General features: G+C 45.7%; 1 protein-coding gene across 4 annotated transcripts in view; it reads right to left on the reverse strand.

The window, feature by feature from the left end:
• LOC134533743 (peroxisomal leader peptide-processing protease) overlaps positions 1 to 14075 on the reverse strand; it is a 369588-nt gene that overhangs the window by 16117 nt on the left and 339396 nt on the right. For all 4 annotated transcript variants that reach the window (XM_063371375.1, XM_063371384.1, XM_063371366.1 and 1 more), the window contains 2 exons: positions 9723 to 10091; positions 3092 to 3372 (listed from right to left, as the gene is read on the reverse strand). In XM_063371375.1, the coding sequence (XP_063227445.1) occupies positions 3092 to 3372; positions 9723 to 10091 (650 nt within the window). The remainder of the gene's footprint in view (positions 1 to 3091; positions 3373 to 9722; positions 10092 to 14075) is intronic.

Raw genomic sequence — 14075 nt, forward strand, 5'->3', positions numbered from 1 at the left:
TATACCGCCCATCTTGTTAAAATTCACTAAAATGTTAATACTCTAAAGTTTCCCCTTTGGCTTCGTGAACTTTGGTTCGCGCCATCCGCCACAGATGGCAGCACCGTGGTGGTTACACGTTTCTATTCCTTGACTTCCGTCTTATTCACGAAATTACTCCCACCAAATGCCTGATACCGAGAGCTAAGATGTCGCACAACAAACACCTCAGGAATGAATAACATAAACACTATTGTAGAACAAGCCAACATCAGCTGATGTCAAACGTTAAATGCCTAGCACCGAGTATTCAGTGGAAGGAATTTAGTCAGATAAAAAAATAAGAATAAAAACAAATAAATAGATTACAGCACTGGGGCTGTGGGCAATGACAAGACATTTGCAACTGTATTAACTGTTCTTGTTGCAGCTGTCTCGTTGTCAGCCCACTGTTTGTCTTAGATGTGCTTTATTTTTTTTCTAGCATATTTATTTCATGAAATTCTCTGTACTGCTTCGATATCAAACACTTGAAATAGATGATTTTGGATTGTTTTCAGTGTAATTTTGCTGTCCAAGCTTGTGACTTTTCTATGACATCCAATGTAAACATGTATGTACATGAAATTGTTTTAGATGCACCATTACACTTATTTCCTGGAGCTTGCTACTAATCAGAACCAACAAAATACTTGCACTGATGTTTGCATCAAGGACGGATCAGTAATGAGTCTTGAACCGAGGGGGGAGGGGGGGGGGAAGCAGTTCCCTTAAGATAATCACAAAAAAAACAGATATGGAAGTCAGGGATATGTTCCTAAAAAATGAAACAATATTGACAAACCTCTGCTTATGGAAACCCGGGCATAAAATATCCAATATAGAATAAACATATTGATACCAACATAAAAAAACCTAATTCAGAATTATTAACTTAAAAAAATTAAATATTACTAGAAACATAATTCATTATTTTTAAAAACCAATTTAGATCAAGTAGAATGCAATTTTTGGGGCATTAATAAGGTCTTGGGCAAGTAAACTGATAGTAATTTCAACTTATTCACAAAAATAAAATTATTCACCTGGATTGCTTCAAAACCGATTATTACAATATCTAGGTATCTTAGAAATAATAAAATACTGAAAGTACCTCTAAATGGTTGGAGATCTCCCTACTTCCTATAATAAAAAAAAAAAAAATTAAATATCTAAACCAGGATATTTAGCTGTAAAACATTTTTCGTGACTTCTGTAAACTGTTTGAAAATGGAATAATGAAATGATCAAGCCATTGGACTGAGCTATGTATTTAATAATATTATAGCAATTAGACAGGCCTACACAAAGAAAATGCATTAATACATATTTGCTTAAAGCCAAATTTGTATATTCCAGAAATCTTTTATTTTTTTTTAAAGTGAAAACTTTCCAGTGTTGAGGTTTGAACCACGTCAAAAAATATCCCTTAAATCTCATAACCGCTCGCTCTGCCGCCGCGTTCATGAGGAGAATACTGGAACCTAGGAAGGATACTATGTATTATCAACAGTGTAATGTCAGGTTTATTACATATTTAAAACCATGCTGCAGTAATCCTTGCATCAAACAGCTCACAAAAAAACATGGTTTACCGAAACAACACTCACACTACCTCGGTTCTGCTGCTTGTTTACTTTTACAGCGCACGAAACTATAGGCACGTCAGCAACAGTCCGGACCTTGGTTGTCCACATTGTCGCACGGCAAACTGCTCTGTCTACAACTGCGATGTCCGATGTCCTGAAGTAGTCACCTGAGCGCAATAAATATAGAGAGACTAAATAATTGTTTTTCGATTATTTTTTTTTTCGTGCTTTGTCAATGTGTACGCAGCTAAGTTTTGAATATTTAGTTAACTTGTGAAATTTGCGGGAGTTCAACAATATTTCTTTATTCTGTAAGGCAAAAAGTAAATGCTAACAAATGTCCGTAATTTTGTTTTAACTTTTTGAAACGGGAACCGGATATTCAATATTATCGTGAGTATTCTTTTGTTGTTCTGTTCTACCAAAGAACACATATTGAGCCAAAGAGTTCAAATGGACCAATGTAATCGGACTAGGGATATTCGACCATCGCCCACATCACGAATGACGTCAGAGGGTCACGTAGACCAATCAGCGACCAGTGTCCGTGCAAATTGGGGAAGCCTTCTTTTCACAGACGAGAGAGCCAAAACCCGAAGTTCCCCGAAGTTCATGTTTTTTTCCGTAACTTTAATGTAGATATCCTAACCAAATCAACCGTCCACAATGTTTTAAAGTATTTATAATGTAGCTAACCTAACTCAATTGACCATTAGTATCCTTTTATCAACACCGGCATATTTATTTACAACGAACAAAAAAAAACCGAAGATACACAATCGAACGTTTGGCTCTCTCGTCTGTGAAAAGAAGGATACCCCAGACACGACAGTTACCAAGCAGTGTTGACAACTGCATGTTGATAAATAATTACTTGAAAAAGTCACAGGTAAATTTCTCATTAATGATACGTAACCTTTTTTTCCAATATAGCATTTGATGGATGTATAAGTGTTGCAAGGTGCGGCTCTTTGGCGGGGGGTGAAAGGGGAGATTCTCCCCCCTCCCCTTAGTTGAGCAGGTGAGTTTTCTCCGGGAGCTCTCTTCTCCCCCACCCATCTTCCCGTCAATGCTCCATTAGAAGAGATACGGAAATTTCGCGCATTCATTTAGTAGCAAGTTAGAATGTGAACCTTCACACTCTCGCTGTGTGTTCATGATTGGACCGCAGTTATCTGGACACGCCCCTCTACGACCGTGAGCCAACGATACCCAGCTAGGAGAGAAGTGAGCGAATCAGTTAGTGCCAATTAACAAGTATAAAACTGTTCTCACTAAGAAATCAACCAATGGATAAGCAAACATCAGTTTAACACACCTATAACTTTGAATTCTACCCTGAGGCCAGACGAATTCGCGAAATTTCCGGGTCTCTAACCATTAGCAGCATAACGTCACATTCCATTGTTTTTAACGACCTCATAGAGGTTACGCCTCGCACGCAGTTGTGGTCGCGGCACTGGTTGAAAGTCAGCGAGAGGCACCTGAAGATGGCGCCGCCCTCGCAGCCGTGCGCGGTGCGCGCGTCGGTGAGCAGCAGGCAGCCTTGCGGGCCCAGCACGTTGCTGACCACGCCGCGGCTCAGCGAGTTGAGGAACAGCGGGCTGCAGAAGGGCGTGGCCTCCACGAGCAGGGGCGCGCCCCGGGCCGGCGCCCCGCCCAGGGTCGCGGCCACGCGCCGCAGCACGTCCTCCACCTTCTCCCCCTTCTCCTCCCCCTCCTCCAGCTCCAGCAGCAGGAACACGGGCAGCAGCAGCCGCGCCGCCTGTACACGCGCCCTTTTTTTTCCCCTAACCTAAACTAAAACTAAGTGTGTTGGGGAGGGTTCCGGGTTAGGGAGGGAGACTAAGTGCGTCTCAGGCCGAAGCCCATACGCCCTAGCCATGCAGTAGGGCTAGCATGCATCATGTGCTAGGAGGGGGATTGGCCAGCCATGGCAACGATTGGCGCCATGACTAACTCCCCTCACTGGCTATACTAGACTAAAACTAGATTAAGTTGAGCCCAGGTAAAACCTGCATAGACACAGGGAAAACCCTGGGCTCTGGTATGCGGGATGCAAAATTTCATGCATTAATATCAAGCAGGAGGCTTACGGGAAAACAGAAGGATGGATCTGGAAGAAGAGTTGGACAGAGTAGAAAAAGAGCCTACCATGCGGGGGGGTTGGGGGCTTGGACATTGCTGTCCGCATTGGTTTGGGCGGCACTGGTTGTTTCGGAGGCGACTTTAGTCGTTTCCCGCCGGGCTGCCAGACAGCCCACTTAAATTATGAAGAAGGCCCTTCACGACCACTGTCCCGAAACCCCATCCCCCCCCCCCTCCTCAATGACACGGAGTGGTGAGTACTGGAAGACTCGCTCAAAACCCCTCCCCCCTTTCCATAAGGTCTACGTACCCAGGTAGGCGGGATCCTTAGACGTGGTTTATAAACTACGCAACAAGGCAAGATGCAAAATGTTCAGCAATCACATTTTAGAGTTTAGGTTCATAGACTTCGCAAGGCGCGATAACGCAACGCAAATATAGTTCATTGGCCTGTGTTTCCAACGGCCATATTCGACGAGACTTTTTAAAGACGCGGGCGTTAAATTAATGGAAGAGTACGAAACCTTTTTTTATTACATACATCATGTTAACACGACTGTTTCAACTTTCATACAGTGAAAGTATATAACATTTTAAAACCAAATAAATAATTATTTTGTTTCCATGATTAATTTGAATTATCAAAAGAATCTTGAGTGTGACGGTACATCGTGAAGACATCTACCGCGCTACGCCAACCTTGCGGCTATCAGCACCGGCTGTCCCGTCGGTGTTTGTACACCCCTGGGCCAGAATGCAGCGCACCCTCTAGGAGTCCCGTTAGCCGGGATGCCAAGGGAATTATCACCCCTCCCTGCTGGCTAGAAGGCTGGCAAGGAGGAAAGAAGAGACAGTTCCAGTCTGCCTCTTAGCACGACTAGGCTGTTGTGCACTGTAGAAACATGTAAATTTGCTAGCGTTCTCGACGGCGTAAATAAATAGTGTGCAACAGTGGACCAATTGTTTATTCAAGCATTGCCTACCTGCCCCTCACAAATTGTCAGTAGCCTTACGGCTACAGTGGTAACCCCGACGTGATCGGGGCATGGCTAGTATGCGTTCCGAAATAAGTGTCACGCGATATTCGTGTTTTGCGTAATATAAGCAACCTGTCGCATCGCACGTTACGTGCGTCGCACGTCGCACGCAAGGCACATCGCCCGCGCCTTACGTTATCCGCGTAGCACATCAGCCGCGTCGCACATCACCCGCGCCGCGAGTCGTCCGCGTCGCACATCTCCCGCGCCCCACGTCATCCACACTGCGAGATAGCAACCTTGGCCGCGGAAGTAGAGGACTTGAACGAGTTCTGTGACACTACCAGCACATACTTCGGACTTCCGCGACTCGTTGTGACACGCAGATAGTGGTTATGTTGATGTTCGGCGACACAGTCCAGGCAGTTGCATCGTGCTCCAGCACATCATCGCACCTCGTTTTTTAGTGTGTCATTTTCACTCTATAACACTTCTGCAGTTATGGCTGAACCCCCCAACATCAACAGTCTCCATCGAGCGCGTTGGAATTCGCATTCCACCCTTCTGGGCTCCAGACCCGGAAATGTGGTTCGTTCAAGTGGGAAACCAATTTGCCCTAGCAGGTGTCAAATCCGACGAAACCATGTTTACTATGTGGCAGGTAATTTGGACTGTAAATACGCGACCGAAGTGCGCGATATACTTGTCCATCCCCCCACTGAGGGCAAGTATGGCCGACTCAAATCAGAACTTATAAAGAGGTTAAGTGCTTCACAGGAATGGAAGACGAAACAACTACTGGAACGCGAGGAAGTCGGTGACCGAAGGCCTTCGCAGTTTCTACGGCACCTCTGCAGTTTGGCAGAAACAGTCGTTCCAGATGACCTTCACAAGTCATTGTGGCTGGGTCGTTTACCACCACCAACACAAGCGATCTTGGCGACACAGACAAATTCTTCGTTAGACTCATAAGCCGAGCTTGGAGACGCCATCGCGGATACAAATCCGAGACTACAGACGGCAGAAGCAGCCTCATTGGAATCCATGTTGGAGAAAATGTCAATCCTCATGACTGCCAAAATAGGAGAAATAGCCACAACACTGCGACAGGAGATCGCAGTTGTAGCATCCCCTACTCGTCTTGACCAGCACGACAGTCGCCGCGACCACTCCCCATCTACATCACGCCAGCAACGCTCCCGCAGCAGGAGTTTGCAGGGGATCTGCTGGTACCATCGTTGCTTTGGCGATGGGGCGCGAAAGTGTGTTCAGCCCTGCGAATACAGCTCGGGAAACATGCAGGGGACTCGCTGATGGTGGCCAGTGATCCAACCCCGACTTCAGGCAGCCGCCTCTTCATCTCGGACAAGGGCACAAAGGTACAGTTTTTGGTTGACATGGGTGCTCACATTTGTGTGTTTCCTTACACTAGACTGCCTGGAAGGCGGCCCAAGTCTAATTATGTCTTGTTCGCAGCCAATGGCTCAAATATTTCGACTTATGGCTTCCTTACCCTAAATTTAAACTTAGGACTCAGGCATGATTTTGTCTGGCATTTTGTGGTGGCCGATGTTACCAAACCAATCATCGGTGCTGATTTCCTCCACCATTATGGCCTGTTGGTAGACATTCGGAATCAGTGCCTAGTAGACAGTACCACATCTCTTGCCTCTGTCTGCCACAAGGCTACAAGTGACATCAGTAGTGTCAGGACTCTGCCTCAATCATCTCACTACCTCAAACTCCTCCAAAAGTATGTGTCTTACCCGCCCATCTGGTACCCCACATCTTGTCCAACATTCTGCAGTACACCATATCCGCACTACAGCTGGGCAGCCTGTGTTCAGAAAACCACGTCGTTTGGCACTGGACAAACTCACGATTGCAAAGAGGGAGTTTGAATCAATGCTCAAACTTGGCACTGCTCGCCCTTCTGACAGCTCCTGGTCTTCACCTCTGCACATGGTACCCAAAAAAGGAGAGGAATGGAGGCCATGTGGGGACTATTGGTTGCTCAATGCACGCACAATTACAGACGAATATCCAATTCCCCACATACAAGACTTCTCTCTTCTCTCAAACTCTTTGCGGAAAAACAATCTCAACTATTGACCTTGTGAGGGCCTACAGCCAAATTCCAGTTGCCCCAGCTGATATTCCAAAAACTGCCATTACAACTCCTTTTGGATTTTATGAATTCCCATTCATGTATTTCGGCCTTCGTAATGCTGCTCAGACTTTTCAGAGGTTCATAGACGAAGTTTCAGAGGACTTGAATTTTGATGATATCTTGGTAGCTTCCATCAATGAGGTAGAACATAGACAGCACCTCGAGGAACTCTTCCGACGCCTTGCTCAGAATGGGCTACTTATTAACCCATCCAAGTGCATATTTGGCAATCCACAAGTGACATTCTTAGGACATAATATCTCAGCAGATGGGACCACACCCGTTCCAGAGAATGTTGATGCTATACTCCACTACAAAAAACCAGTTACAGTGAAGCAGCTATGCCAGTTTACAGGAATTTTAAACTTCTACCAGCGCTTCATTCCCAAGGCTGCCCAGTAGCAGGCTCCCCTTCACGAACTTCTAAAGGGTGATTTGAAAGGCAAATCCCTGTTAACATGGACACCTGACAGCGACAGTGCCTTTGAGAAGTGCAAAACTAGCCTTGCTGAAGCCACTCTGCTCGCCCATCCAAGTTCGTCTGTACCCTTAGCAATAATGGCAGATGCTTCAGATTTTGTAATGGGAGAATGGGAGCAGTCCTCCAACAGCTTGTGCAAGGATCCTGGCAGCCGTTAGCATTCTTCTCCAAGAAATTCAACCCTGCTCAGCCAAAATATGTTGCCTATGATCGGGAGCTACTAGCCATTTATTTAGGGATCCATCAATTTCATCATATGGTCGAAGGCAGACATTTCTCTGTTCTTACCGACCACAAGCCTCTCATTTATGCCTTCCAGCAAAACCCCGACAAGTGTTCACCTCGGAGATCCCGACATCTTTATTTTATTAGCCAGTTCATCACAGACATTAAGCATATCACAGGGTCCCATAACATCGTGGCAGATGCCCTGTCTAGAGCAGATGCTTTTGCTGCAACCCTCGATTACCAAGCCCTTGCGGCCTCACAGGCTGAGGATGAAGAACTACAAAGGTTTCTACAACTAGATTCTGGCCTGCAGCAGCAGAAGATATGCTTGTCAGATTCCCCAACAGAGATCTACTGCGATGTCTCCACACCAACAGCACGACCTTTCGTCACAGCCCCATTTCGCCAGGATGCATTCAACTTGGTACACCAGCTGGCTCACCCAGGCATTAATGCATCTGTACGGTTGGTCACCCAAATATTTGTATGGCCCTCTGTCAAATCGGACTGTCGAAGATGGGCCCGTGCCTGTCTATGCTGCCAGCGCTCCAAAATTTCTCGCCATGTTTCTTCCCCTGTTTGCTCCTTCATTCCACCATCCTCCCCCTTTGACCATGTCCACATCGGCATTGTGGGACCCTTGCCTGTCTCACAAGGCTACCATTATTGTGTGACCATCATAGACCACTTCACCCACTGGCCAGAGGTAGTTCCAGTGGAGAACATTGAGGCTAACACCATAGCTCGAGAATTTTATGCCAACTGGGTTGTATGCTTTGAAACTCCCCTAAAAACACTACCGACCAAGGGCGCCAGTTCGAGTCCTGCCTTTTCAGGTACCTCAGTAACTTGACAGGAATGACTCGCTTTCGGACCACTGCATTTCATCCTGCCTCCGATGGCATGGTGGAGCGAATGCGACAGCTCAAGGCCGCCATACGTTGCCATATGATAGAGCACTGGGTGGACATCTTACCCACCATACTCTTCAGCATCAGAGCATCATGGCGCGAGGATCTCCATGCTTCTGCAGCAGATTTGGTATATGGCCAACCACTACGTCTACCCGCCGAGTTTCTTGTCGCCCATCCTGATGCAGGACAACTGGAGGCCCCGTGAACTCCGACCAGTTGGTGGCACAAGACACAATAAGCCGAGAACATTCCTTTTCAAGGATCTTGCCACATCCACTGAGGTCTTTGTTAGCAGCGATGGTCCAAAAGGGTGCTTGCAACCTCCTTATGAGGGGCCTTTCCCTGTTAGTCGCTCAGGAAAAACTGCGACTATCCAAATGCATGGTAGGCAGGCTACTGTTTCCATAGATCGCCTCAAAACTCCACACACCATCTGTGACATCGTTTCAGAGGACCACGACATACCACATCCTGCTGCTGGAATGGCCGCTCCAACAAATCATCTGGATGTCAACATTGTGCCTCCCCAAACTGCAACACGTCGATCCGGCCGCCAAGTCCGCTTTCCTAACTGCCTCCTAGGTGGTTTCTCGTAATGTGTGTGCAAGTCACTGGCACGGGGGTACTGTGGCGGTACATCGCGAAGACATCTACCACGCTATGCCAACCATGCGGCTATCATACCGGCTGTCCTGTCGGTGTCTGTACACCCCTGCGCCAGAATGCAGCGTACCCTCTAGGAGTCCCATTAACCCAGATGCCAAGGGGATTATCACCCCTCCTCCGTGCTGGCTAGCAGGCTGGCAAGGAGGAAATAAGAGACAGTTCCAGTCTGCCTCTTAGCACAAGTAGGCTGTTGTGCACTGTAGAAACATGTAAATTTGTTAGCGCGCTCGACGGCATAAATAAATAGTGTGCAACAATAGACCTATTGTTTATTCTAGCATTGCCTACCTGCGCCTCACAAATAATCAGTAGCCTTACGGCTACATTGAGGTAATATTTTTTTTAGGATTTTTATCATTTTAAGTTCTAGGGTTGGTAACATCTTGCGAATTGCATGCTTTATAAACCACTGCGGTTTTCTCACGTTGGTTACGTGTAGCACTGTTGCGTCATTGCCTAAGGCCATGTACACATAGAGCATCGCAACGCGCTTTAGCAGGTACACTCTCCACGAAAGCGAGGGTTAGACACTAGGTACCTCAACGCGCACGTTACCACGTGACGCGCCGTGCGGCGTGGAGATGGGCGCACCTCCTCCTCGGGGTCGGTGTTGTCAGAGTAGCCGGGGCGGTCGGGCCGCAGCGCCCAGCCCTGCAGCAGTGTGGCGGCGCGCGCCAGCAGCGGGCAGCGCCAGGCGTAGCGCGCTGCGGCGGGCCGCCCGTCCACGTGGAAGCGGGTGGCCGACAGCGGGCCCGGGCGGCGGGCCGGCAGGGAGGCCAGCAGCTGGCGGGTCTGCGGCCGCAGCGCGCCCAGCACGGTGGCCGGGGCCAGCGCCCAGCCGCGGCCCAGGGCCAGCCCCGAGCTGCGCGCCTCCTCGCCGCGCTCGCCCCAGCTGCAGCGCACCAGGCAGCCGCGCGCCCGCTCCTGCTGCGCCTGCTGCGGCTGCTGCGCCTGCTGCACCTGCGCACGTCGCCCCACATTGCCTCACTGCCTCAGCCACATTCACACTCCTTCCGGGCGGGTGTCAAGGAGTGTCGCGACGTAGCGAACCCCTTCACACGCATTCCGCTCTGCCAATAGGCGCCTGTAGACTCAACACAAGACACCACTGGCGCTCGTCCTCACACCAGTCGCCTAGTCGAGTCCTCCGAGGGCGTTCCACCTGGCGGTTTCAATGCGGAGCAGTTCGTGGTAGTCCCGACATGTGGGATGTGAGGTGCGAGGAATACAAGCGATAGAATCAAAAGGAGTGAAGCTTGGAGGTGGAAAGCGAACCCACGACTGGTTCTCCTCCTTTTTTAGCTTCTCTTCTTGCAGGAGAAAAGGCACAAGAAGTGCTCCTGCTTCCTCGGGTTCTAACATCGCGCCGACCTCCCGTCGGGAAGAGGGGTTGATTCCACAAGTTTCCTGGTGTGATAATACAGCCCAAAAAAGAGTATTCACGCGTCAGTCACCTAGTTCAGAGTCAACCAGGAAACTCAGTTGTATAAACAAAACCGCCTCGTCTGAAAGGGTCCTTATTGCAAGTATATAATTACGGACTTTACTTAACAGCCATTGCCTATACTTACAAGTTGCTTCAATATAAGTTGGAGTATGAGACCGAGACTTAAGTATACGAGGGATAGCAAGGGAGAGGCCCATATTGGTTTCCATATGCCATAGCAATTTTTATCGCTAAAGACTTAAACTTAGGCTTCATTAAGGTAGAGAAAACACATAAAGGAGGCCGCTTGGCTGGTCGCACGAGCTCTGCGAGCGCTGGGGCGCTAACGGCGAAACCGGCTCGCGCATCGCACGTCTCTTCGCCTCTACGCGTCAGGCACCGACTGGCTTTTAGTCATCGCGTCGGTAACTTGCTTCTGTGGGACTTTAAGCATTAAGCGTTGACCTTGTATTTTTATGATGGAATATTAAATATTTACATTATTGATGATTACTTTGAGCAGAATTTTTCATACCTAAAAACGTACATGAAAAAATCCGTTTTATCCTTCTTTTTTTTTTCACTTTCCAAAACGTACTCGTTATAGACGAAAACCTGGATGAAAACTTGTATAGACAAGTGCAATTTCTCTTAAATGCTATTCGAAATCAAACACTTTCAAGAAATCTTGAACGGTTTGTGAATGGTGCGTTAACATCTGGAACTATGCACGCCATTTGGCGACCCCAGGTGGCCACTTTAAGACATTTAAAAAATGTATAACATTGTGTATATTGACAGCTTTAATACCGTTGCAGTCATTCCCAAAAAAAATTGAATACTAAACGCCAATTACTTCACGCGATAAACTATTTGTAGCAGCTAGTCATTATTAAATTCAGGCATTCCAATAAATCATATACTAAGAGTACCTAGTGCATACATTATACATCAACGCTACTCCTCGAGACATAACGAAGCCTTCCTTCTCGTTCGCCTGTGAGCGAGAATCCTGTCATCTAAAATTAAAAAAAAAAAAAAACATAATGTATATATAATTCGAACAACATGTGGCAAAATCTGTCGTTTAGAAGCAGAACTACTAGGAACATGTATTATTTTTAATGAAAAATTAAGTCTCCCTGATGGATAACTGAAAATCTGATTTACGTATCTGTTGCAATTTAAAACTCTCAGGAGCATCTGGTATTAGTCGCAGACGCTAATGTGGATTCCGGATCGTTGCCTGCAGCGGTATCGAAAGTAAAGTGTTTACCTTAAGAAAAAATGCTAAGCACCATGAGTGGAGCGAATGTATTTAGGGTGCTTACCAAAAAATAATTTAGTGCAGCCAGTACCAGAAATTTAGTAGGAGAAATATCTTGAATAAACATATCACTGGGAGTATGACGATTTTAATGAGGCTGGTGTAATAAAGGTAGATGTAAGGAAGATAACAGCAGCAGAAGAAACTGATAACACAACACGGAAAGATCCTAACAAATTGATCAACAGTTTAAGACTTCTACTTGCTTCACAAAATGCTGAAACTTTATCTATCACCAAAGAAAAAACAGGGACTATACTTCAAGAACTAAGAGGTGCAGGCTACATACAACAAATGACTTGTCTTCTGTATGCATCTGTTAAACACCAGTCTTTTGGAAAAATGTAGCTTGGCTACAAATGGAGCTAGTTGGAGCAAGATTTTAATATATTTGGTAAAACTATATTTCAAACAAAATAAACTGACAGAAATAAATGAAAGTGGTTGCTGTTTTGATTCAGTTTATTCCAGTCATCATGGGTATATAAGTGGAGGCCAGGTGGCAGAGTCCCCAGTTCGCTTGTGGCGTTTGTAAAGTGAAGATTGGCTCTCTCTGCTAAGTATCCTGAGACTTAGTTTGCATTTGTACGTTTCCAATGTCGACTTCGATAGAAGGTGTGCCATAGTCAGTGGGTACCTGATGGCAGCGACGTCTACGACGACCGCGGAGATCTCGATGGAACATTTACCACCGTCACCGACCACGCTAGAGAAGACTTTAATGCTTGCAGTGTCATCAGCTGAGGAAACACCTGTGTCGCCTGCGTCGTCAACTAGTTCGACTACGGTGAACCTATCAACGATGGTAATTCTGGAGGTACAACAGCTTCTTCTGAGCATCGTTGCCACCACTGTGGAAATACAGGTATGTTCTGTAACAACTATAATGCCCATCGACAAGAGAAGAAAGACTGTGCTAAGTATCGGTCTCGCAAGAAGTTCAATTGCGAGAAATTTCGCAAGCAGTTTTCTAGAAAGAAAAAAGAGCGATGGATCGATGCGCCTCTGAGTATACCGGGAGTTGGTACAACTGCAGTAACATCACATCTGGCTCGTGCCTGAAAGGTTCGTCGTCATCGAATAGACATCCTTATAACTACTGTGATACGTCGTTCGCATTTGTCTATGATACACAAAGACACGAGAGGAGCAAATGCATGAAAAATCCTTCTCGTATGAAGTTTCGCTGCGATAAGTGAGATGTTTGTTTTACTTGTATTTATAATTAACATACGAAAAACTCTAAACGAAGTATGTGTGCTTACTGTGGAACTACCTGCTGACATTTCGACTCCTCAGCTTAGGCTGGAGACTCATATTCGTACAAGCACACAAACGGATGTTCAGCAACCGATTATGATGACGCCTGAACATGAATTTTAAACCTAATACTGCACTTGGTGCATTACAGGTGAATGATAATGGGTCCCATTTAGCATCTGCATTTCATGGAATGTTGAAAGATTACTACGTACTATTTAAATACCTTCAGTGAGTCAAAATACATTCGTAGTTTTCTTGACGATATCAAGTAGAACATAATCAGTTTACTGATGAAGTGGCAACGCGCGGATCTTTAAAATATGACTTGTGGTTGAACTGCGTACATGGTAAACCATATCCGTTCAAGGACCAAGTGAAGAAGTGCACTTTCAAGACAATGAATACTCCCATTTTCAATTCCGAAGAAAAAAGCAGTCTACTAGACACAGTATCTAATAACGTTGTCGAGGAGACAAAGACTATGTGGGGAAAGTGTCTGGCTGGTATGTCTTCAATAAACCGATTGGAATTGAGAATTAGTCAGTTCAAACCAAGAATAATTAATTATTATTAGATCGATAACTTTGCAAGTATATTACAGTAGAATGTAAATAATGAATCGTATTTGTAAAAATTTAGTTATTTTTCATTAACATGAAACATACTATTTTATGGTTGAATAATATTGAAATGATATTAATCAAATAAATTATAAATAAATGTTTTTAAGCTAAAATATTTTTTTTTGCCTCAACCAAGGACTTAACCAAGGCATTAAAACTATTGAATCAATCATTACATCAATAGGTGATTGTTTGATGATTTTTAGAATTTTTTTTAGAATTTCTTGGTTAATAATTACAGAGTTTCAATATTGTGACCAAAATGGCCAAATAGATGGCAGATTACACGACATCTGACGATCTGG

Source organism: Bacillus rossius, chromosome 1 (assembly GCF_032445375.1).
Source record: "Bacillus rossius redtenbacheri isolate Brsri chromosome 1, Brsri_v3, whole genome shotgun sequence".
Classification (NCBI taxonomy): domain Eukaryota; kingdom Metazoa; phylum Arthropoda; class Insecta; order Phasmatodea; family Bacillidae; genus Bacillus; species Bacillus rossius.